Below are 21,377 nucleotides of genomic sequence, written 5' to 3'. Positions count from 1 at the left end.
GACATATGGGAATTTATTGCTCAAGAGTTTAAATTGCACTCTAGAGTGGAAGGCTATGGAAATAACATCGCCTGAATTACATTAGTTTGTGCATATAATGTCTAACATTATCTTCTGTTTTTGTATTTTGACTGTTTTGTTCAGCAGGTTTTTAGTTACAATACCTGCTTTTGCGCATTTATGTGTGCTTAGTTCCACCATGTATTTTTTTTTTCGTGATTTTTGACACATTATGGAATGGGTGCATAGGCAGGTTGTTACAGGAACAGGAAGGGAATCCCACGGAAATCTTCCATTGACCCCCATCCCCAGTGCCTAAACATCCTTGATTTGAAATGGAATCTAGATAGAGTCAGTTAGAAATCTACAGGACTTGCCTCAGCCAATTAGACTTGGTCTAGAGGGGTGGGGTATAAATTTAATAAACAAACAAACAAATAAACAAACAGACAATTTAGAATTGTATTCTTTGCTGGACTTAAAAGAGTAGAATTCAGCATTCAGAATTCAGCAAGCCCCTCTTCCCCATCAAGTCCCTTTATCACCCCAAAAACCTACTCCGGAGAATTGTGCAACCATCCAAAACTGATTTCCAGGCAGCCTTGAGGTCTGCAGAGGGGAGGGGAAGTGCCGACAATCCTAATGCTAACGTCAAGACGTCAATGTTATCTCATTAATTTCAATTGATGTGCTCTAAAAAGGACTAAATCTGGATCCAACTTTTTCTCTTTTAATATATTGTGAGCTACGTTCAACAGGGTTGTCCTGAAAATCTGGAGATGCTGAAAAAAAAATGAATATAGTGGGTGAACATGAAAGATAAAAACTTCAGATTCATCTGGTAGTATAGAAGGTACAGTGTTTTTAATGGAAAAATTTAGTGACCTGCATCTTTTGCTGTTTTGCTATAGGAGAACCAGAGTTCCGCTATACAGCAGGAATCCATGGCAATGAAGTATTGGGGCGTGAGCTGGTGCTAATGCTGATGCAGTTTCTGTGCAAAGAGTACAAGGATGGGAATCCACGGGTGCGGAACTTGGTGACCGAGACTCGCATTCATCTTGTCCCCTCACTCAATCCCGATGGCTACGAGATAGCCAGCCAAACGGTGAGTCAAGGTGGGATGTGTCTTTGTGGAGTGGGTTGGTAGAGTCTAGAGCAGGGGTCCCCAACCCCCAATCTGCGGCCCGGTGCTGGTCAGTGGGTTTCCTGGAACTGGGCCGTGGAGACGGATATCCGCCCCCTCCCCACATGGATGCACAGTGAGCGTGTTGCGCTCGCAGAGGAGTTTATTGCCCTTGCAGAGGGGCGTGTCGTGCTTGTGGAGGGGTGTGTCACGTCTGCGGGTGTGCATGTCACGCTCACGGCATGCGCGTGGGAGCAACACCCCCCTCTGTGAGCATGACACACCCACCCACGAGTGCAACATTCCTATCCGTGAGCCCTCACCCCTAACTGGTCCGCGGTCCCAAAAAGGTTGGGGAGTGCTGCTCTAGAGGAAAGAAAATTAATAGCTAAATGAGATGGATGCTTAAAAGAACTGTAGTAGACAGAAACATAAGTGAACATTTGTTTGCTTTCTTCAAGTCATCTTTGGCTCGGCAGACCACAATCTTTGACTGACCATCTTTGTCACATCCTAAATGCTACAGGTTAATTTAGAACCTGGAAAGTTGCAGTTTTTGAATTGCAGCTCCCAGAATCTTTAGTGGCCATTCTGTCTCGGAGAATCTGGAGTTACAGTCCGAAGAAGACATTTCCAAAACTCCGATTAGTGCCTAGGTTGTAATGTTGTAATGCAGCATTTTGTGTCTCTACTGGAAAGGCTGAATACCTGTCCATGCCTTTGTAGCATCACAGTTGAGAGAACTGGTGGTTGCTCACCATGCTATCCATAATAACACTGAGGCCCAACAAAATTCTGCGTGTGTCAGAGCAACCATCATCATTGTGTCCCACGGGGCTGCTATATGTGATGGCACCCTAGTTGTGCAACTTCCCTTCTATAAAGATGTGATTATTCCACACACAAACACCTTCCAGGCATACTTAAGACTGTGTCTATTTGTATATTCTTTTAAGGAATAAGGGTATGGCTACACTGTAAAATGCCACATGATTTGTGCTGGAATTGGCAATCAGCATTTATTCATTTTCCAGCAACCACAGGTTGTAAATGTGGTGTGGACCTGGATAATCCATCATATATGTGTGAACTGCTACTGCAGTTTTCAGCTGCAGAAACTACCCTGGTAGTCTCTGATCCTTTTAAAAAAAAATTCAAAAATAATGTGATATTTTTCAGTTGTAGCCATACCCTCAGTCAGTGTTGGATTTGTCTCCTGCTGCTTGTTGTGTTGTGTTACTTTTATTGTATAGTAAGTAGCAAATGTTTTTAATTAATGTGGGTATGTGTTAACTGCCCTGAGTTTTTCTTTTCTTTTCTTTCTTTTTTGAGGAAGGTTGGATATAGGTTTCATTACTAAGCCTAACACTATTATTAATCTCATCAGCATCAATAACCTCACGAGTGCCACTTTCTCTCTGGCAGGGCTCTGAGCTGGGGAACTGGGCCCTCGGACACTGGAGCGAGGAGGGATATGATATCTTTGAGAACTTCCCTGACCTGAACAGCGTCCTCTGGGCTGCAGAAGAGAGGAAATGGGTACCGCACAAAGTCCCCAACCACCACATCCCCATCCCAGAACACTACCTTGCAGAGGATGCGGCGGTATGTGGGCTACATTTATTTCTGATTTATTGGTTGAATATTTGTACCTCTCACCTTTTCTTTAAACTGATCAGTGTAGATCAGGGCTGCTTCTTGCGGTTTTTATCCTCACAGCAAGCAGGTGTGAAGCAGATTAGGCTGACTTTAAATGAATTAACATTTTAAGGTAAAGCTGTGCTCCTAGAAGTATGGCATTTATTAATTTGTCAGACGACTCTTATTGTGGTGTGTTGATCTCTCTTTAATGTTCTGCCATTTTCTAACATTTTGAAGACTGTCTTTCAACAGGATTGCCTGTTATCTGCCTGATTAGGTCTAGAAATGTCTCACTTAGTGGGTGCTTGGAGGCAGGGAGAGAGGGGGCGAGATGTTGGAGAACAGAAGTGTATATCCTTTTCAACCTGTGTCACATAAGCTAGCCGTCATCCTCAGGTGGTTTAGCATTTGGAGGGGCAGGGCTTCCAACACACATCAGAGCTAGAGGGGGACATTCAGTCATCTCCAGTTTCAAATACTTTTTGGGGCAATGTTGGGGTGGGTGGGGAACAAAAATGGGTTCCTCAAGACCCTCTACATTTGCTCACATTGGTGTTAAGGAAAAGCCTTCCCCAATACCGTACCTGCTGCTGTTTGGTTCTTTGAACTGGATGTTGGATCTTTGCCATTGGACATTTTCTCTGTTTTTTTTTTTCCAAGCGAGGCTTTGTCTCTTATGCAGCATAGCCCTGACCACAGCCCTCCGTGGCTCACCCCATCACACCTGACCCCATGTCGTGTTCCCTTTTTTTCTCTCCAGATTGCAGTGGAAGTGAAAGCCATCATGGCCTGGATGGAAAAGATCCCGTTTGTCCTTGGTGCTAACTTCCAGGGAGGGGAGAAATTTGTCTCCTACCCCTTTGACATGTCTCGTCCTGTCAGTGAGAATGAAGTTGCTCCTCCGTCACCACTGGATGACTATGAAGAAGAGAACCCAGAAATTAAAGAGACTCCAGACCATGCCATTTTCCGCTGGCTGGCCATTTCTTATGCCTCAGCCCACCTAACAATGGCTGAGACTTTTCGAGGTGGTTGCCATTATCAGGATCTTACCAACGGAATGGGAATTGTCAATGGTGCCAAGTGGCACTCACGTGCAGGCAGTAAGTCCTGAGAACGAACAGGGGCAGAAGAGATTGGAAAAGTTACTTTTGGAATAAAGTTTCCCAGAATCCAGTGGCCATACTGGTCGTGGGTAGGGTCAACACGTCGGTCTGATATGTTATAAGGAGTCACTAGGAATGCTAAAGACATGCAAGGCAGGGAAGTGTGCAAGCATTTGTCTGTATATGTGTGTTTTTAGTTTCTATATTTCTTGCCTTGTAGACAAAAAGTTCTTAAAACAATTAACAAGATAGATAATGGTAGTCTCTGCCTTCAGGCTTAGAATCTAAAATTTAGGACAAAACAGACAAGGAATATGGGATTTGGAGGGAGAAGAAAAAAAATTAAACTTAGTGCTAATGTTATGAATTTCTGTAAGCACCCCACCAACCTTAAACCTCAAAACTATCTGAGCTTTCTTTTTATACCTCCCTCCTTCATTTCCAGCAATTATTTGGATGGAATCATTTGGCCTCCAGGCCTCCCAAAGTTGCCCACCACTTCTTTAGACCTTGAAAAAGTTAATTTGGGGTGGGTGGATGAGAACTCTCAGAATTCCCCACTTGACATGGCTACCGGCTGGGAGATTCTGAGCACTGCAAATAAATAAACTGTTGTGAGATCCGCATTCTCCTTCCTGAATGCCTTTAATCCACTTTTATAAACCTGAGAATATTGGCCCTTCCCATACCTTGTGGCACTGAAGTCTATAAATTAATTAAAGGGGTGTGGTGAGATGATATCCTGATATGTCCTTTGCACTGTTCTTCCAGGCATGAACGATTTCAGTTACCTTCACACCAACTGCTTGGAACTCTCTATCTATCCCGGGTGTGACAAGTTTCCCCACGAAAGTGAATTGCCGAAGGAGTGGGAAAATAACAAGGAATCCTTATTAACCTTCATGGAGCAGGTAAGAAGCAGTTCATGTCTGGCTTGGTGGTAATGGACATTAACGGTGGGCGAAGACATTATGCTGCCTAAGGTGAAAGAGCAGAAGGGCCTCTCCTTCCACATGCTGTGAATTAGGGAGATGCATTTTGGAGTTGTTGTGGGTTTTTTTTGGACTCTGTGCTCTGACCTCCACTTTTTGAAGTAAGGAGGGTCTACCTAAAAAGATGCCACTGCTCAGAACCAGGCCTTTGCCATTACGACACCCTGCAAGGCACATAACCTAGGTTTTGACTTCTGTCCCGGTGAGATGTGTGCTTTTGGTGAGTTCTTTCATAATGGATGCAAGATTGTATCTTTTAATGCAGCTAAGTTTGGAGGACTTAAGGCAAAGCAAAGCGTGCTGCTTATATACCGCCCCACAGTGCTTCAAGCACTCTCTGGGCGGTTTGCAAGTTAATTATGCAGGATACACATTGCCCCTCCCCCCCAAAAGCAAGCTGGGTACTCATTTTACCGACCTCGGAAGGACTGAAGGCTGAGTCAACCTTGAGCCGGCTACCTGGGATTGAACTGGGGTCGTGACCACAGTTTTGGCTGCAGTACAGTGGCTTAACCACTGTGCTAGGCTTTATTTTACTTCATGTGAGTTTTGAAAGTTATTTTCAAAATAACCTCAGGCACACAAGCAGTAGAAAAGACAGGATATAAGTACTTCATTTTTGCTGCCTTCTCTTGGTTCTTGCAGATTCATCGTGGCATTAAAGGTGTGGTAACAGATCAACAAGGAGAGGCCGTTGCCAATGCTTCCATCTCTGTGGTGGGGATCAAGCACGATGTGCTAACAGGTTTATCTGGAATATTTGTGTGCATGCATTTATTTTACAGATCAATTTTAAAGGTTAAAAGTCCTACCAGCAGAGACAAGAGGGGTTAACATCTCAGCTGTAGAGCTATTGAGATCAAAACAAAGCTGGCCACATTTCCTGTAGGTGAGCGACATCTTCCGGAAGCTCCTGCTAACATGTCCAGTGAGTTATGGAAGTGGTAGTCTTTGGGGGGGGGCACCTGGCCGATCTAAGAGCTCCGCATCAGGTGTAGATGAAGAGGAACAGGAGGGGGGGGAATTGTTTGGTTCAGCCTTTTCCATTGTTTTTAAAGTTCTACCGATTAGTAAAACTCCACAGATTTGCCGTTCCACTTCTTATGATCGCGGCTAGTGCTAAGAATTCTTGGCCTGCGCTCAGGAGGGCCCGGGCCAACCCTGTCTTGTGACTTGCTGAGGATTTGCCATATCTTGGCCGTAGCCCTGCCAAAATCTCAGCAATGAAGGCAGCTCTAAAATTACCCGCATCCCTGCCAAACACCTCCTGCTGCTCGCACAGTCTTTAAGAAATGCATTTATATATGTGCGTTGATGCATAAAGCAATAGCAGGCCTGGGAGAATTTCTGTTTCTTTCAAAAGTATTTGTACCAGAACCATCAACACCGCACAGCCTTCTCCACATTCAGGGAACAATAATGCAGGAAACCATTTTTAAACAGGGCAGAGGCACTCCAGGGCCTCGTGGGAAGAGATCTTTCCCGCCAAGTACTAACAGATCATATTAAGTCTGCCTGTGGAGCTTCTGCTGCCGTTGCCTCTGATGAGGCGGCGTTCAAAGCCTAGGAAGGTTTTACACGGCATGGGCATTCCTTGGCAAACAAGAAAGGTTTTCTAGATTGACAAGGAAAGCTACTACACGCCGGCAAATTGATAAGATTTTTTATTGGTTCTGACCTTGCCCATTCCCTTGGCTTCACCTACCACAGGAATGTAGTCTTTGCAGTGGTTTCCCACCACTGTTTCGAATGAAGCCTGCCAGGAAGTGAACTTGGTTCCTTATGCAAAAAAGATGCAACCCTTTCTCTGTCTTATCATCCAGTGTTGTCTTCCCTCTTCCGTTTCAGCAAGCGGCGGGGACTACTGGCGTATCCTGAACCCTGGGGAATACAGAGTCATAGCCAAAGCCGAGGGCTACAATCCCAGCGTCAAAACATGCAGTGTCTTCTATGACATTGGCGCCACCCAGTGCAACTTCGTTCTGTCGCGGTCCAACTGGAAGCGCATCCGAGAGATTATGGCCATGAACGGCCGCAGGCCTCTCGGCAGGCCCTTGAATGGGCGGCCCTTGAACCCGAGGGAGCTGAGGCGCTGGAACATGTGGATGCGCCAGAGAGCTCGCCGGCGCCAGGAGATGAACAAGCAGTTGCGGCAAACCACCACGAGGGCAGCCCCCACTCCTCCCTCGACCACGCCGCTTCCGTTTTTGTTCAGCAGCACCACACTCCGGCCGTGGAGTCAAGAGCCGCCAACCGCAGAACCAGCCAGCACCTGGCAGACGGAGATCGAGACAGAAACGGTGACTGGATGGGAGACAATCACCGACACAGTCACAGAGGCCAAGACTGGGGAGGAGATAACAGCCACTGCTTTCCCCATGACCACAGCAGAGACGTACACAGTGAACTTTGGCGATTAGGAACAGCCATCCCGTTTGCCATGACTGTGGGCCAGCAATACTTGCAAGACATTCCCCCCAAGCTTGTCCTGCTTTCTCCATCCAGGACGTGTGGCCATATTCATTAATCATAGTACAGTAGGAGGCACGGTTACCTGTTTTTAGAACTCATGGCCACAGAATTCACTGCTCACCTTCAAGAACTATAGCTATTACCCCACCTTGTTCCCCCACATACATCTCGAATATAATAGCTCATATTTTTCTTTTATCCAGGTTCATTGCTCCAATCATACACCAGCCAAATGGGAAGCTGAGGTGAGCAGGCTGAGCTTGGTTCGGGAACAGGAAATATGCCAAGAACATAGTCCTCCCCCCGCCATGACTAACTGCATGCAGCTCTGTGATGTTGTTTTTTCCTCCACCCTGTTTCACGGCCATTATCAGAGTCTTTACTGTACTGCACAGGATTTTGAGAACAGAAGACGCAAAGGTGGCCAATATCCAAGGACCTAGAATTCTCTTAAAATTCACTGGCATAATCAAGCAATTGTGCAGATTTATACCCTAAACCACAATCCAATTTATGGTTACATATATTTGGTCCTTTTAAACAAACAGTATATTAAACACACAACACTACTGAAGTACATACAGCCTTTCTGTGTTTACTTTTTAAAAGTTTATGCAGAATTTGGAGATTTTTGTGTCACTTTTGTAGGGAGCAGGAACATTATGCAAAGCTTCCACTGAGGTGTATCAATCAAGGTCCATGGACCAAAAAAACCAAATTTGGTGGAAAGAACGTAGGAGAGGAGCCTATAGCATCTATCTATGAGGTAGCAGCCAAGCTCAAGTGTCAAAAATGTTTCTCACAAGTTAACGTCATATTTTTTCCAGTCTTCCTAGTCATGGGGAGTAGAAGTCTAATAGCTTTCACAGTGATGTCCGGTATTCCATGAAGACCACAACATTTTCATTAAGGGAACACTTTATTCTTGTCTGCACTATTACAGCTAGTTTTTCAACCTATTGCAGTGGTTCTGCCACCAGGAAACTGCCTCTTGCAGGAGACAAGAGAGGGAAAACGAAACTTTGCCAGGATGAGCCCTGCAGGGGCTCCGGAGGATGGTTAAAGTGCAGCTTTGAGCCCGTTTGGCTTTCCAAGTGTACCTGTTATTTGAATAAAATGAGTCACATATTTAAAAAATGTTACTGCAATTCTTTCTTTTTTTAGTCATATGCATTAAAACTATGTGAGGGTTCCATTGAGCACAAAGAGGAAAAGAGAAATAGGCAGTATACTTTATTAAAACTTTTGGCTCAGAGAGAGAAAAACACCATAGTCGGGGGGGGGGGGGGATGGGGAAGGCATGGCTCCGAGCACTCCCTCTCCTTTACAATATACACTTCCAAGGCAGTAAGAGAGGGTGCTTCTCACTGGGCAGTTTCCATCAGCATCTCTTCCTCCTCCTCACTGGCACCGAAGGCGCAGAAGGCGACTGGCTGGCACGTGAGGTCACGAAGGTTGATCAGGCAAGCTGTTTGTGTTGTGCTGAAATCAGGAAGGGTCACCAACAAGACTTTCTGGCCATCATCACCTGCAAAAGAAACAAACAGAATCAGAGGACTCTGCTGCTCATGGAGAAGGGCCACAGCTGCAAAACTGCTTTTCAGGTAGAGGTTCAGTCCTCCGGTTTTTAATTTAAAACTGGCACGTGACAAGACCTTTTCCCAATCCAAGATTCAGAAAGCTGCCGCCAGCTGGAGTCGACGATGGCGGGGGGGGGGGGGATGGAGAAATAATCTGATCTGGAAGAAGGCAATGTGCTAACACAGTCTTACACAATCTCACACAAAGATTTACTGGCCATGGAAAGTGGATTGAGAATTTGCTATTGGTGCAGGCACTGAAAAAAAGAAGATAAGATTCTTGAGCAGAAAAATGCACAACGGTAGTTTGGGCCCTTCTGCTCAGGGTGGCCTGATGGACAGCAGGCCAAGAGCGCCAGCAGTTGAGCATGCCAGCCAAAGTGCTGAAACCCAGGCAGAATGTTTAGTCCTTAGTCTGGGTGCCCACCAATGCTCATTTCAATCCTCTTGCTAATACTCGGAGCGTTTAAGTTAGGTGCTAAATGTAAAATTGCTGGACTGGAGGCAATGTATAGAGTGGATATGAACAGAATGTTTTGCCAGGGCTTAACACTGCAACAGCACCATTACACCACTGGGAAGCAATCTGGTCAAGCCACCCACTCCACAGAGTATTTCAGATAGTTACTGTTAATCTCCAAACAAATTTCTTTAGTTCTGGCTACACAAGGATGGATGTTTTGCCAGAAAGTTTGAGAAGCATTGCAAAAATAAAGATTATAAAACATACGATGTAGGGACCAGCTGGGAAGAGGCCCCTAGCCAGCAAGGGATGCAGGCCAAGACTGGGCCTTGAAAGCAATACTAAGAATATTCATGAGCTGGCACTTTCTTTTTGCACAGCACCAACTTCTAGAAAAGACTCTTTCTGCAAAAACGAAAATGAAAAAAAGCTGTCGCCCACAGTGACTTTTAGGATTGGCACAATAAGAGCTGGGAAATGATCCCTTTTCTAGACTACAATTCTGCAAATACTCCAACCAGCAGGAGCAACAGCATGCTGAGGTATTTTGGGAGCACAAGTCCAAAAAAAGAAAGAAATATTTCCCATTCCTAAGCTTGGGTAGATGCTATTTCCTCCTTTTGCCAAGCATGGCTTTTTACTGAACTCACTTTAAGAGAGGAATCCATTTAGAGTAGGGGTTTCAAACTCAATTTACCTGGGGGCCGCTAGAGGCAGAGTCTGGGTGAGGCTGGGCCACATCAGATTTTCCGCCAAGCGGAGCAAGAGCCCGAGGAAGCCGCCCAGGAATTTCCTTAGCCGACAGACAGGTGAGCTGGCTGGCAGGTTGCAGTTCTGGATGGAGGGTGCAAGAGGTGCTGTCTTGGGAGAGAGCCGGCAAGCGAGGCAAAGCTTTTTTTTACTCTTGACAGCAGAGGATGTGTGGGCGCTTTGGTGGGCAGGCAAGGCAAGGGCCACAAAATATCATCTGGGGGGCCGCAAATGGCCCCCGGGCCGCATGTTTGAGACCCCTGATTTAGACTGCCTTGCAGATGAAGGACGCTCTTATTTCCTTTCAACTCCCGAATTTATATCTCTGCATGCTCGTGGCGCTGCAGAAGGTAATCAGAAACTCAAATGATGTTTAGTGTCTTCCATGCTGCCCTGGTATCTCCCCTCAACACCACCTTGAGAGATCTCAGTGTAATGTATATAAGCCCATTCAAAACAAGTCCTTTGCTTCTGAAGAAGCTGGCTGAATCCAAAGGAAACTCCCCACCAAAAGCCAATGAACATATAACCCAGCCATTTTCTGATTTACCTTTGACTACCTTGCATTTGAAGGAAGGTGCATTCCCACAGAAATAGACATGAGGGCAGTCAGTGAAGATGAAGGGGTCAGACTTGTAAAATGGGTAGCAGCCTGGAAAACAAAAGAGATGCCTTTAAATGAACTGCATGCCAACAGGCAAAGTGATAGAATAAACCTATCTTTACTCTGGGATCATGGGGGAGGGGAAGAGAATAAATAAAAGAAAGAGGAACACAGGGGAAAGGATAAAAGACGGTGAAGTTATCAAGATCGCATCTCATTTCTTTGCAATTTCTCAGAAGCTCATCTTAAAAGTTGCACTGGAACAGTCAGGCTGGAGTTAAGAGAATACAACTGAAATCTGGTTTGCTGGCAAGATGACCCTGTCAGGAATGGAAAGTATGATGCACAACTGCAGAAATACTCAGACTCTTGGTTCCCTCTCTAACTGGGACGACAGACTGCCAGACCTGGTGCAGCAGAGTGAGGAAGACTGAACTACAAATCCAGACGTCTCCAATTCATGTCCTGCCTTTGCCATAAAATCAGGAGGTAAGTCGGGGTGGGAATGTAAACGGTTGGACCGCAATCCCCATTAGCCCTATCCAGCATAACTAATGGTGAAGAAAAATGGTGACTGCACCTGTTCTTGACTTACTCTACAGCTCAGTCCTGATAACAAGGAAAAAGAAGGTATGACAGACGGAATGGTCAAGCAGCAGTAGCAAACCCTAGTGTGTTCATACACAGCAACTGCAAAAACTGGTAAGACTAAAAATGTCTCTGATATGGTGTGGAGCTACCTTTCTCATTGCTTCATCACTCTGAAAGAAAGTCTTCTAAAGGGCTGTCTCTCATACTGGTGGGCCAGGAGATACAAAAACATGTTCATAAATAAAATAAAGGAAAGCCGAATTCTAAAGAATGCATTATTTTGCTTAACCCCTTTATAACCCACAACCTATGGGCTAACATCCTACTAAAGCAGTCTGCCACACCATGTTTAGCCAAGAACCAATATGGAGATTTTCTATGGTTGTCCAGCTAGGGGCAACGTCCAAGTGTCCATAGGGAGATTAAGTCTTAATTCCAGTTGTTAGTTCCAATTGGAGTAGACCCACTGAATCATTGGCTGAATTGGCTAGACAACACCTGCATAAATCCCACTGATTCAAAGGGTCAGTTCAGTGTTCTTCTGCAATAAAAGAAATATTGACCTATATTACAGAGCTAGTGTGTGGATTACAAGAAGATCCCATGGCATGACCTTGGAAGAGAGCAGCGCCACCCTAGTGAAGCTACATCATGTCAGGACTTGAATGGGACATGGCCTGAGTACCCCAGGGAACACTGCTTTGCTTTGAGCACCATCATGAAAGACAAGCAGGACAGAAATGTCACGAAATCAACCTTGTAAAGCAACCAACACAAAAGTGTTTGCATCTACACAATCACAATTCTCTGAGCATTTATATGGGTAGGAAATAAAAACAAAAGAAACCATTGTTGTGTGCACCTTCCCACCAAAAGGTGGCCAGTGACCAATATTAAGTAACTCCCACAGAGTTAAGCAAGTCCTATGTAACAGTCCTATCAATTCACTACCGTTCTGCAAGGAAGCAATGGCCGGAAAGCCCCAAAATATGTCTGCGTGCGCACACAGACAAATTGATTCTCGGTGAAATTACCAAGTGTATCTGGAGCAGTGGGGCTAAGATGACCAATCCGTAAAGTCCACTCCAGGATTTCCAGATAGTCTGACATGCTGCTGTACTTGAAGATGTCACTGATGTTTTGGCCTGAGGTCCCCAAAAACCTAAAATGAGAAAGGAAATGAAATAGTTTGCACTTGAATGGCAAGACTGAACGGTAGCATAGAATGCTCTGTTATTTATTACGTTTATACTGCACTCCCAAGATATTCAGGAAGACAGGTTCAGTTCCCCAATCTCTCCCTACCACCTTTGCCCACAGAACAACCACATCAGGTGGGTTAAACTGAAAAGCAAAAATTGGCCCGAGGCCACCCAATAAGAACAGAGAAAAACTGAACATAGGTGTTCCCAAAGTAACTCTAATGCAGCTTCCCCCAACCCAATGTTTTTCCATGTAATGAGCTACAAGTTTCACCACCAAAGCAAGGCAGCATCCTCCACTACAATATGCAGCAATCTTTTTTTGCAAGTAAAGTTTGCCATGTTCACTTTAAACAGAAAGCCAAAAATGTAACTTTCCACTGCAACTCCTGTCGTGTCCCTCAACCAGCCTCTTCTCCTCATCCCCCCAAGTTTTTCCTGTTTTCTATTCCACTCGATCACCTGCCATCACCCTCACCCCTTGCACTTCCTCCTCTTTCCATTTCCACCACTTTCATGATTTCATGAGATTTTTATATAGGATCCTCACCAAACCACCATCAAATCATAGATCTCATCTGTGCCCACAGACTACCAATCTAAGGCATGGCTGGGACCCATGTTTTTGTGACGAGGGATTGATCCTATATATATAAATCATGGGAATTCATTGAGATCCATGCTTCTTTGGTTTGGGGTGATGCATATAAAAATCATGGGGATCTTTGGGGAATGTTTTCCCAGGAATTGGAGCCCAAAGGGAAGGGAGACTCCTTCTCCTTCACCATCTTGCTCTCCAGCTGGAAGGTTTGTGTTTCCTGCATCTGGGGGCGGGCAGGAAGAGAAACCTCCCTCATGCCTCCCTTGGTGTAACTCTGAATCTCTCTCCTCTGTGCATTTGTCTGTGTGCATAAGTACTGGGTTTGTTGGGAGAGGAACCCTTGTCCCTTCTGTCCTTCCCCCCTGGCCTCTGCTGAACCCACCTGACAGGAGAGGAGGGAAGCGACGGTGGGAGTGCTGGCAGTGGCAGCCGCGCACAAGTTTCAGATTCCAGCTCAAGTCCACGTGACTTAAGCACGGATCCAAAAAATACACTTGGTCTGCCAGTTTATTCTGGCTGTGGGGACAGACCCTAAGATAGCTTGTTCCCAAGCCGTTTAGGGATTTAGAGGTTAAAACCAGTACAGTGGTGCCTCGCTTAACGATGTTAATTGGTTCCAAAAAAACATCGCTATGGGAAAACATCGTTAAGCGAAACACCATTTCCCATAGGAATGCATTGAAAACCGGTTAATCCGTTCCAATGGGAACGGATTACCGTCCTTAAGCGAAAATCCCCATAGGAAACATCGCTAAGTGAAACAATGTTTCCCCCATCGGAAAGCTATTGAAATACATTGAAGCCGACTCAATGCATTTCAATGGCTTTCCGATGTCCATTTTCACTCATTTTTAAGTGTCTTAAAATGTTTGAAACCTGTTTTAAATGCTTAGAATCGGTAGTGCACCTTGTGAAACCTATGCACACTTAGTTTGGCTTTGTTCTGAGTCGTCGTTAATTTTTGGTGATTTTTTGTTTTCTCCTCATTGAAAAGCAATGGACGGACAGTCCAATGCTTTTCAATGAGGGAAAAACAAAAAATCACCAAAAATTAACGAAGACTCAGAACAAAGCCAAACTAAGTGTGCATAGGTTTCACAAGGTGGACTAACTATTCCAAGCATTTAAAACAGGTTTCAAACATTTTAAGACAGTTTTAAATGAGCAAAAACGGACATCGTTAAGTGAAATTCCCCCATAGAGAACATCGTTAAACGATGCAGAAAATTCCTCAAAGAAACCCATCGCAAAGCGAATACATCATTAAGCGAAGCAATCGCTAAGCAAGGCACCACTGTATTTCTGAATTGTGCCCAGAAACGGGTTGGCAGCCAGTGGTGCTGCTCTAACTTGGGAGGTTAAAATACTTCCCGTAAAGCAGCCCCAGGGTTCATATCTATGCCTGCTGTTGTGGAACAGTAACCAACTTGCAATATGGAAGAAAATAAGACTGACTTACCTTGCCCTTCAAGGTTTACAGGAATGCTGTAAAGATGACAACTTCCCAATGCATGCAAAACACCTGGAATAGCAGACAGCACTACACAAACATTTAAAAGCGCCAAGGAGCCAGGACTACAGCCTTTACCTGACACCATCGATGTTGGCTTGGTAAGGATTGGTGACCAACTGCAGTGTGGAGTAGGCACTCGACAGGGGAAACATACAGCGATGCAGTGGCTGCTGAGGTAGTATGTAGTTGGTGGGATCAAACTCACCAGGCATCACGTCTACAGGGACAGATATCTGAAAGGGCAAAAGCAGACAGTCAGCCAAGGGGGTCCCCCTGGCAGGCAGCAGCCACCGCTACAATGAATGCCAGTAGCATGACATCCCATTTGGCAAAGAAAGACTCCACACCTGGATCACAGAGTCTAGGTGACTGCAATAGGTTTCACACAGAGTTGCCTTTAGAGACAGTTTGGAGGTGAGAGCTAACTGAGAATGTCGCAAACCAGTCTCCCTCTAGGGAGCGCCGTTTATTGGCCAGAGAGCGTCCAGCCGTCTGAGTACCCTTTATCAGCTGGATGGAGTCCTATTCACCTCATCCAGGGTGTATCACAGACCCTTTCTCGCAAGTCTAGCCTGAAAGATTCACTCCTGCACTCAGTTACACTTAACTAGCAGTCTCGTGACCATGCAATCCCCCTTTGGAAGCAGGCTCAGCAGACTTGCTTTTCAAAAGACCATTCTTAAGGAGTTTTAAGAATTAATTTTTTATTGAAAAATAAAGTCTTTATAGATTCAGTTTGCTGCCTAAGCTAAGAATAGGTTACATTTCCATAGAATATTGCAGTTAAATGAATAACAAGTTTCATCTAAGTTAAAATAACTAACTTCTAAAAACAAGGCTTTTCCTTAGGGCAGGCAAAAAGCATAAAGCCCCACTCTTTCTTTTTCTCGCTCCTCACATACCTAAGCTCTTACTCTAAGATAAGAGAAAAGGCAAAGAAAAATGGATCCCAAGCCTTTCTAAAGACTAAGGAACCTTCCACATAGCAAAACGTCCCTTTTTCTACTCGCTAAGCGTCTCAAGGAGTTGACCAATGGTGATTTAGGGCTGTCTGTTCTTGTTTCGCCCTCCGTTCCCAAGGGAATCCAAGTGTGTCCAGGTGCTGTTTGCTTCCTCTAAATCTTGGTCCCAATTAGGATGGAATGTTTTGATTTCACTCCCTCTCTGGTCCTTGCTGTGCTGGGCACAAGAAACTTTTCTCACCGTCTCTTCTGAAAATCTTCCCACCGTTCAAAATTAGCTTCACACAGAAGTACTCTGAATCCATTTTACATTTTCTCATGACTACATAAACCATCCACATTACATGCTTTAAACCACATATTCATGATCATGACACAGAACACTGATATATGGTTGATAGGGACCCATTATCTGGAGCACACGGGATACTCTGTATTGAGCCCCAGTGTGTTTCTCAGACCATCTGAAGAGTGCTGAGCATTACTTGTATAGTTCCCCCCTTCCCCAGATATTAGGAGGTGCTTCCATCTCTGCCCCACCTGTTGAGGTCTGCTGAGAGGAGCTCTGCTCTACCTGCCTAACACACTGGGTATGGGCACACAGTTCTTCATTTGTGGTGGATCTTGAAGATGCCCTCCTCGATCAGATTACCAAGCATCCAAAGAAAAGAGGGATGGTTATAGTAGGAGATTTCAACTATCCTATTACCTGTTGTAAGTCTAACTTGGCCCAGACTCAAAAGTGCACCAAATTCCTCACTTGCTGACAAATTCGTTTTCCAGAACATGGAAGACACAGAAAAGGGATCAGCTGTCCTGTATCAGATTCTAACTATAACAGGGAAGAACTGATTGGTAAGGTGGAAATAATGATGGTAATGACCATGCCCTCTGTCTGGGATTTACTCTGAGAAAGGGGAAAACGGAGAGTAGTGTAACATGCACTCTGGGCTTTAGGAAAGTTAATTGCAACAAGCTTTCAGAAATACTGGTTGAGATTTCATGGTAAAAAATACTCAAATAGAAGGGAGTCCACAGCACTTAAGGGTGAGATGCTGCATCATTAACTCCTAAGAGAAAGAAAGGAAGAAGAAATCATTGTGCAACATTGTGGCAGCACAATATTTCAAATGAACTAGATTTTAAAAGGGCAATGTATATAAAACAGAATGAGGGGCAAATAACTGTGGAAGAGTATATATGAATAGTCAATGCTTGTAGAGAGAAGGTGAGAAAGGCTAAATCAGAAAATGAGCTCAGAGTAGCAAGAGAGGTTAAAAGTAACAAAAAAGGGTTTTTCACCTCTGCTAGAAGAGGAAGGACACAGAGACAGTAGGTCAGCAGTATTGAGATTACTAATGGGTGATAGGGAGAGAAGGCAGTACTGTTGAACAACTACTGCCCCCCCCAGTCCTCTCCCAAAAAAGAAAGAAGTCCCCAGCTGGGTGCTAATGAATAAAAAGGGGGAGGGGGCTGCTGTCTAGGACAGACCGAACAATAGGATGGTGCAGAACAACCTAATGACTTTAAATGAAGTGTCCAGGACTAAATGGAATTGAATGAAAGGAAACTAAAGAAACTTGTGATCTCAGACCCTCTGTCTATAATCTTTGCAAATTCTTGGAGAACAGATACGGTCCCTGAAGACTGGAGGCAAAGAAATGTTGTCCTCATTTTGAAAAAGTGAGGTGGAGAGGAGCTGGTCACATAAATACCAGGAAGGGTGTTGGAACGGATAAGTAAAGCAGTCACTCTGCATGCACCTAGAAGAAAGACTCAACACGCCAGAGTAATCTTAACTCCTTTAAAAAAATAGTTGTAGAATAGTGTCATGTGGAAGATGAAACAAATTTGTTTTCACCAGCTCCAGAGAATAGGACTCAAAGTACAGCGACGATAATCCGTTCCAGATAAATTGTCGCTAACCAGAAACATCACTATGCGAAATAAAAAAGCCCATAGGAATGCATTAAAACGCGTTTAATGCATTCCTATGGCCTTAAAAACTCACCTTATGCGAAAATCCTCCATAGGGGCGGCCATTTTCGGTGCCTCTAAAGCGAAGCAACACAGCGGGCGGCCATTTTGGAACAGCCGATCAGCTGTGCAAAAATGGGGCTTTTGGGAGGACCGCGGAGGAGGGCTCCTCCGCGGACCTTCCCAAGCCCCCGTCGGCATTTTCCCCCAGCTGACTGGCTGGGGCTTTGCAAGGACCATAGGGGAGGGCTCCCCCGCGGTCCTTCCCAAGCCCCTGCTGGTCAGCTGGGGGAAAATGGGGTATATGGGGAAAAATCGCAAAGCGATTTTTCCCCATAGGGAACATCGCAATGCGATCGCAAAATCCACATCGCTATGCGGATTCATCGTTAAACAGGGCACCCGTTAAGCAAGGCACCACTGTATGCCCCCAGGTTCTACAGTTATGCTCAACCCCAGCCCTAAAAAGACACTACACCCCCAGCCCCCACCATCATCTCCTCCTCAGCACTGCACTCACACTCAGCTGCAACAAGATTTCATCCAGCATCTTCACAGCCTCCACACTGGCAGCCTGCGTTTTCTTGGTAAGGTACTTCGCCTGAAGAAAAGCGTGCAAAAAAATCAAAGAAGAAAGTAAGAGAGTGAATGAAATACAGTATTTAACTGATACAATCAAAATCTTCTAAATGTAGTTGAAACTCATACATAGTTTATGAAGAAAAGGTAACCCTGCCAATACTAAAAAAACTGCCACATCTACTAACAATTAAAAAAAAAGAGGAAGAGCTTCAAGAAGGTTCGTGGTTATTTCAGGTTCAATAGGAAAGAAGCCTATGTACATTCAAAGTAGAAAGGTAAGTAGTTCTCACTGAGTTGAGGAAGGCAGCTCAAAATTATCCCACTAACAGCAGGCAGATCAAATAATTTTTGCACTGCTGTTTACCACAATAATCCACGAGGCAAGTTGAACAGATGACTAGCGAGGTCTGTGCTTTGATTCTGACAGAACTGTTAGAAAGCTGAAAACAATTTGCTGTAGGAAATTACAGAACCATTTTCCTTCGAGGTTTCGTTATTTTTTTAACGTAACCTGCATGACTACAATACAGCAGGCCTAGTTTCTGAAACAGCTGAACTAAAGGGTCCCTCCAGGAGCAGCACTGCGCAAACCCTATAATCCAGGTGTTGTGACACTAAGGGAACCTGGACATACTCAAGACGTTTGCTGCTTTATACCAGATTAAGTTATTTGCGTACCTAACACTGCACATTGTTTACTATGATGAATCTTAGACAGAAATCCCGCTATCTGAAGTCTGAAAAACAGCAAGATGTCAGGAAAGAGAACATCCTGAATTTCTGTTATATCTTTGCCTCCAAGCAAAGCCAAAAGGAAAGTATTTGACACAATGGGCTGGGAATGCTAACATTCAGAAACTTAATAGTTTTTCCACAACCGTTAAACAGCAACTAGCTCCTAATATCTGTGGATACAATCTGCTTCAGTAACTGATCACACACTCCAGTCCTGTATAATATACTATGTATATGGTAGAAGACAGGTAGGTTAAAAATCCAAAATGAATGGTTCTACTGAATGTCTCTACCTTATTAACGGTGTCTCTGCTCTGGGTATTCTGGCTGAGCAAATTGCCTGCCAAGATGACCCGAGAGATGAGGGCTGCACTCGACTGCTCAGCCTCGGCGCCCAGCTGTCCAGTCACCATGTCCACAAGCAGCTGCATGCCCAGGAGACTCTCTCCACTCTTGCCACCAAGGCCCAGACCTGACACCAGCAAGACAAACCTGCAGGATAAGATAGAAGCCATGGCATCATGCAGAGGGTGCCTTGTTTGCCAGGCCTTTCAATCAGAGAAGCCAACACAACGAGTCATCTCTAAATGACAGTTTTTCACACTTTAACAAAAACCATAAACGGGAAAAGTAATCAGCCTTATATGTTTTCAGTAGCCCAGTTAAGTTGACTGAACATGCATGAGTATCTGATGAGCAAACATGGATTTTTACATACAGATGAATCGTATTTATTTCATGTATCTTCAGTATGGCATTTCAAATCAACAAAAGTCTTTTACGAAAGACCAGATCCTGCAGATTTGTTAATTCTCATCAACAACTGTGTCCAGTTTTCAGTATAAGGTCCCTTTGAATTGTTATTGTTTTCTTTTATTCACATGCATTACTAAATTTAAAAAAACTATAATAAATTGGCAAGTGTTTGGTTTCTGCAGTCATAATATAGGGAGGAAGGAGTGTGAAGATAACAAAAAATGTGAATAAAGTCTCCATACAATTTCAGTCATGCTTAGAGATCACTGAAATACTTTGCTGGGATGTCTTTATATACCTGGGCAGGAAATCTCTGGCTGTTCGGACTTTGTGGGAGAAAAACCATTACCAGTCTTAGCCAGTACAACTAACGGTCAGAGAGGACAGGAGCTGTGGTCTACAACATTTATGTCTCCAAAAGTTCCTTACCTTTCTCATGAGTGGGGGGCTTAGAAGGTCACTTTACACTAGCCTGACAAATAACTTGGTAGCAAGCCTACCAATAAGGTAGCAATAGCCAAAGAGACTTAAGAAAAACCTACGACATAAAGTCATAAAAATACTTCTGCCCTGCAAAAAACCCCTCCCTATGTATATTTCTGGAATAGGATGTGATTGTTTTGATTATATAAATTTATATATTCTATATCTCAGACAAAACATGGTCTATCTTCAAAACCCTTAAAAAGCAGAAAAATATTGCATGGTATTAATCAATCCAACCATGTACTTTAGTACAACAGAAACAAAGTAGAAAAGCAACAGAATCAGATTAAAAATTCAACCAGCAATTTTAAAGAATAGGACCCTCCCCCATCCGTGGGATCTGTATCCTCTGATTCACTGCCTGAAAATGCTAACGGAAAACCCCCAGAAATATGTATTTAGACGTATTTCCAGGGTGTATGTACCAGACCTGGCTATTAGATGGAGCCAGAGACCATGCAATGTATAGCATTTGATATTTCTGCATTTTTGGCATCCCGGGGTGGCCTTGGAACCAATTCCCGCGGATGCCAAATTACCTACTGTAATGGAAAACAGTAATGTACAGCACAAAAACCTTCCTAAAAATGCCAGATTGTTATGTCTTAAACCTTATGCCGTTGCATAGCTGATCCTCTGTAAAAATGCTCAAGCGCCAGAGTCTTCCAGTCCAGACTGCCTCCCCAACTCTGCACGAATGAAAAAAGAATTGAACCCATCTACCAGCTTTACCCAAGTTCAACCTTCCTTAACCTGAGGCCCTTTTAGACTTCATCTCCCATTATGGGATCAGTAAGCCAAAACATATAGTATTTACCAGCTTGAGAAACACCAGTTTCAGTTATTCCATCTGCAACGTGAGATGGCCAGCTGAATAATGTCAGTGTTATTATTTTTCTGCTCATCCTCAAAATGTCCTCTTCAATGCTAGCATTTACGTCCAGGTCCTCAAGTTGACCCACTGCTGATGCCTGCTGTGGACCCTTCTCTGATAAAGGAAAAAAGAAAAATCTGTCCCGGGATAGGGGAAAAAAACAGTCCTGGGCTTGGGGTAAACTTTCACCTTTCCCATGAAGGATCTGGCCTAATCCTGTTCTGGGGAGCTTAGAGAAATGAAAGCTCTCTGGTGTGCTGCTGCTATAGTCAACAAGTAAGCTTGGAAGGGCCCACCAACCCAGAGCATAAGCCTTCCCCTGCTCCACTGTGGATCACTTCAGCATACAATTACACTGATTCTT

The 21,377-nt window shown here is 44.4% G+C and overlaps 2 protein-coding genes across 5 annotated transcripts in view; one reads left to right on the top strand and one right to left on the bottom strand.

Annotated features, from left to right (window-relative positions):
- Positions 1 to 8,474, top strand: part of AEBP1 (AE binding protein 1) — a 62,131-nt gene extending 53,657 nt beyond the window's left edge. For both annotated transcript variants that reach the window (XM_072978946.2, XM_072978945.2), the window contains 6 exons: positions 912 to 1,108; positions 2,552 to 2,731; positions 3,528 to 3,870; positions 4,645 to 4,784; positions 5,511 to 5,610; positions 6,714 to 8,474. In XM_072978946.2, coding sequence (XP_072835047.2) covers positions 912 to 1,108; positions 2,552 to 2,731; positions 3,528 to 3,870; positions 4,645 to 4,784; positions 5,511 to 5,610; positions 6,714 to 7,285 — 1,532 coding nt within the window. In that variant the 3' untranslated portion in view covers positions 7,286 to 8,474. The remainder of the gene's footprint in view (positions 1 to 911; positions 1,109 to 2,551; positions 2,732 to 3,527; positions 3,871 to 4,644; positions 4,785 to 5,510; positions 5,611 to 6,713) is intronic.
- Positions 8,475 to 8,557: 83 nt separating this feature from the next.
- Positions 8,558 to 21,377, bottom strand: part of POLD2 (DNA polymerase delta 2, accessory subunit) — a 38,989-nt gene continuing 26,169 nt past the window's right edge. For all 3 annotated transcript variants that reach the window (XM_020803577.3, XM_078379776.1, XM_078379777.1), the window contains 6 exons: positions 19,191 to 19,389; positions 18,101 to 18,181; positions 14,717 to 14,874; positions 12,360 to 12,487; positions 10,681 to 10,782; positions 8,558 to 8,865 (listed from right to left, as the gene is read on the bottom strand). In XM_020803577.3, coding sequence (XP_020659236.2) covers positions 8,702 to 8,865; positions 10,681 to 10,782; positions 12,360 to 12,487; positions 14,717 to 14,874; positions 18,101 to 18,181; positions 19,191 to 19,389 — 832 coding nt within the window. In that variant the 3' untranslated portion in view covers positions 8,558 to 8,701. The remainder of the gene's footprint in view (positions 8,866 to 10,680; positions 10,783 to 12,359; positions 12,488 to 14,716; positions 14,875 to 18,100; positions 18,182 to 19,190; positions 19,390 to 21,377) is intronic.

Source organism: Pogona vitticeps, chromosome 8 (genome assembly GCF_051106095.1).
Source record: "Pogona vitticeps strain Pit_001003342236 chromosome 8, PviZW2.1, whole genome shotgun sequence".
NCBI classification, from domain to species: domain Eukaryota; kingdom Metazoa; phylum Chordata; class Lepidosauria; order Squamata; family Agamidae; genus Pogona; species Pogona vitticeps.
The sequence above is the reverse complement of the archived record's forward strand: the minus strand, read 5'-3'. Positions and strand labels throughout refer to the sequence as shown.